The 4,201-nt window shown below is 41.7% G+C and overlaps 1 protein-coding gene across 1 annotated transcript; it reads right to left on the reverse strand.

The window, feature by feature from the left end:
- Window positions 1-923: 923 nt before the first annotated feature.
- On the reverse strand, window positions 924-3,810 carry LOC118408482 (L-rhamnose-binding lectin CSL3-like). The gene is made up of 6 exons (XM_035809297.1): window positions 3,529-3,810; window positions 3,075-3,176; window positions 2,799-2,921; window positions 2,307-2,516; window positions 1,891-2,052; window positions 924-931 (listed from the first exon to the last, which is right to left on the reverse strand). The coding sequence occupies exons 1-6, from the start codon at window positions 3,746-3,748 to the stop codon at window positions 924-926; spliced, it is 825 nt and encodes a 274-aa protein (XP_035665190.1). The 5' UTR covers window positions 3,749-3,810.
- Between the last annotated feature and the right edge of the window lie 391 nt (window positions 3,811-4,201).

The raw sequence follows: 4,201 nt of genomic DNA on the forward strand, positions 1-4,201 counted from the left end.
TTAACCCTAACCCTAGCGGTTAGTGCTTAAGTCATATCTCGGGAAGTAAGCACCCGATTTTGAAACGGTTTGCAGATTACAACTCTGTACCATGATCCCTTTTCAATGATACCAAGTTTGACCGACTATAATACACTCTTAGCCATATTGCATCTAAGCACTACCCTAACCCTAACGTTAACCCTAACCCTAACCCTAGCGGTTAGTGCTTCAGTCATATCTCTGGAAGTAGGCACCCGATTTTGAAACGGTTTGCAGATTACAACTCTATAACAAGATCCCTTTTCAATTATACCAAGTTTTAATCGACTATAATACACTCTTAGCCATATTGCATCTAAGCACTACCCTAACCCTAACCTTAACCCTAACCCTTACCCTAGCGGTTAGTGATTAAGTCATATATCGGGAAGTAAGCACCCGATTTTGAAACGGTTTGCAGATTACAACTCTGTACCAAGATCCCCTTTCAATGATACCAAGTTTGACCGACTAGAATACACTCTTAGCCATATTGCATCTAAGCACTACCCTATTCCTAACCCTAACCCTAGCGGTTACTGCGTAAGTCATATCTCGGGAAGTAAGCACCCGATTTTGAAACGGTTTGCAGATTACAACTCTGTACCAAGATCCCCTTTCAATGATACCAAGTTTGACCGACTAGAATACACTCTTAGCCATATTGCATCTAAGCACTACCCTAACCCTAACCTTAACCCTAACCCTTACCCTAGCGGTTAGTGCTTAAGTCATATCTCGGGAAGTAAGCACCCGATTTTGAAACGGTTTGCAGATTACAACTCTATACCAAGATCCCCTTTCAATGATACCAAGTTTGACCGACTAGAATAAACTCTTAGCCATATTGCATCTAAGCACTACCCTAACCCTAACCTTAACCCTAGCGGTTAGTGCTTCAGTCATATCTCTGGAAGTAGGCACCCGATTTTGAAACGGTTTGCAGATTACAACTCTATAGCAAGATACCTTTTCAATGATACCAAGTTTGCCCGACTAGAATAAACTCTTAGCCATATTGCATCTAAGCACTACCCTAACCCTAACCTTAACCCTAACCCTAACCCTAGCGGTTAGTGCTTCAGTCATATCTCGGGAAGTAAGCACCCAATTTTGAAACGGTTTGCAGATTACAACTCTGTACCAAGATTTCTTTTGAATGATACCAAGTTTGACCGACTAGAATACACTCTTAGCCATATTGCATCTAAGCACTACCCTATTCCTAACCCTAACCCTAGCGGTTAGTGCTTCAGTCATATCTCGGGAAGTCAGCACCCGATTTTGAAACGGTTTGCAGATTACAACTCTATAACAAGATACCTTTTCAATGATACCAAGTTTGCCCGACTAGAATAAACTCTTAGCCATATTGCATCTAAGCACTACCCTAACCCTAACCTTAACCCTAACCCTAACCCTAGCGGTTAGTGCTTCAGTCATATCTCGGGAAGTAAGCACCCGATTTTGAAACGGTTTGCAGATTACAACTCTATAACAAGATACCTTTTCAATGATACCAAGTTTGCCCGACTAGAATAAACTCTTAGCCATATTGCATCTAAGCACTACCCTAACCCTAACCTTAACTTTAACCCTAACCCTAGCGGTTAGTGCTTAAGTCATATCTCGGGAAGTAAGCACCCGATTTTGAAACGGTTTGCAGATTACAACTCTGTACCATGATCCCTTTTCAATGATACCAAGTTTGACCGACTAGAATACACTCTTAGCCATATTGCATCTAAGCACTACCCTAACCCTAACCCTAACCCTAACCCTTACCCTAACCCTAACCCTAGCGGTTAGTGCTTAAGTCATATCTCGGGAAGTATTTAAATTGCATCACTATGTTACATATTGACCTACCTGCACAGTATGCCTCACAGTAATTGGTCGACACCAGTTTGTAGACGTAGTAGGTGTGTCCGGGGGTTGGGCATCTCTTGACTTGAATGTTGTATTGTTCTGTGCAGCACTCGCCAGGGACACCGGTATTCGCACAGACCGAACGGTCAGCAATTGTGTCATCTAGGTAATATTTGAAAAAATGTTTCCTGTTTACGTCTAAAATGGTTTTATACTTTGGACTACATAAGCTATAACGGAGAGTGTATGAAAGCTAAATATATCTATCTTTTAATATATTGAGAAAGATATGCATGCAAGGAAGTTGAAAAGAGGTCACTCTTTTCAACCTCCTTGAATACATGTGGATTTAGGGACCAAGAGGTACTAGTATCTTTATCAAGTTCAACAAGAAGGTACATTGTGCGCAAAATTACCTGTGGGGTGTTCTCCGTTCAGCCATACAGGTGACTCTGTCCCGCAGCGGTAAGACTGTACACAGCTGGTGGGGATGGTGCCTCCCACATGAGTGAAGCGGTACCAGTCCTCCTCCAACCCGCCGTCACACACGGTCGAGCCGCCTGACTCTGTGATGTACGCTGTACTACGGTGTGGCTCATACAGAGGCCTGGCCGTTAGGCATGGGTCTGTAGGGAAGGAAGGAAATGATACATGCATTTATCCGCATTCAAATTGAATTGATTAATTCATACTGAGATAGTATGCTGAGATCTAATCTGCCAATCGTTGGAAACATAGATATCAGCTAACTTACTTCGCAGACTTCTAGCGGGCCTGGCTTTTATCTTATTGAGTGGCGGCGTTGTCTAAGGTTCTCCAATGCCCGCTGTTTGCCGAAAAGGGAGTTTGCCTAGAAAAGTAGTTAGCTGTGGAAGGGAGTACCAAACAAATAAAATGGAGATTCTTACCGTCACATGAAAATCCGTTATCACTCAGAAGGTAGCCAGGATTACAGGAACACTGGAAACTCCCCTCTGTGTTCGTGCAAACGTGTTCGCAGCCGCCATTTTCTCTCAAGCATTCGTTGACGTCTGAAAAAAAGGACGGACGCAAAGTAATTACAACCAATAACTATTTCAACACAAGCGGTATAAACCATTCAGAAAGGACTACCGAACTAGCTGAGGGCTTTAGGCTAACTGGCATTCAAGATAACTTAATAATATGCTGTATACAATACTTACCATCACATGCGCCATTTTCATTGAAAATGTAGCCAGCGTAGCAGAAACACTGGGTATCATCATTTGCATATGTACAGATCTGGTCGCATTCAGCACAACTCTCTGTATTGACAAAATTAAAAATGTCAACATTAACACATATAGCTTAATAGCTAGGTGTACTACGAATTTAAAATTTAATTCTGAGAAAGATAATGCAAAAGCTAGTAAGTACTTCAGCAAACAAAAAAGTGGTTGCAACACTCCAAGTGTTAGGAGCTTCAGTACCTTGTTTTACTTTCATGTTTCAGGACACATGACGCAACTTTAAAGCTCTGCATATATATATACTGATATAACCAAATGGCATTAATAGATATAAATATGAATATGAATAAAAGATATAAATCAGGCATATATTGCAATACTAATATAGCAGCTGCAACATGATTCACACTTGACGTGGAATACTTACGGCCAATACATTTATACGACACCTCCAAGTACTTGACAGTGCCCTGACAGGGGTCCCCGAACACGCTGTTTGATGCCGGTACGCTACAGGTACGGTGTCCTTGGCAGTATGCTCTCACAGTAGACAGACTTGAAGAGCTCCTACAACTTGTTGTAGACACAGGGCCGTCACATAGTTCACGCTGTGTACGACCGTACAAGGCGCGTGTTACGTTTATCATTTGACCGGGGTTACATTCTAAACTTAATGTCTGTCTTTCACAAACTCGCCGTGTCTCTTCTAGCGCACCTGAAATATAAATACAAGTTAACTTGAAAGTTCATCTGTGTTGGTACATGTAGATGTCATTATTGAACTAGTTAAATTGTGATATCCAATCCAACACAAAAATTGGGCTCACCCAAATTTTCGACTGAGCTTTGCAATCATCGCTGAGCAGAGACGATGCGCGCCATAGACGTCCTGCAACCTATGATCCACTGCTTACTGAGTCACGTGTTCTATTTGCATAACGTGACGCCACAACAGCAGTGGATTGTTCATTCCTTGACAAAGACTGATGCTGTTCAGTCGTAAATTTCGGTGAAATTACAGTTTAACTAGTTCAATATCATACAAATGTTGGCAGGGATCTTCGTTTAATGTAGTTTTCGTGTATTATCATGAAATTAAG

The sequence above is a fragment of the Branchiostoma floridae genome, unplaced genomic scaffold, assembly GCF_000003815.2.
Source record: "Branchiostoma floridae strain S238N-H82 unplaced genomic scaffold, Bfl_VNyyK Sc7u5tJ_1593, whole genome shotgun sequence".
NCBI classification, from domain to species: domain Eukaryota; kingdom Metazoa; phylum Chordata; class Leptocardii; order Amphioxiformes; family Branchiostomatidae; genus Branchiostoma; species Branchiostoma floridae.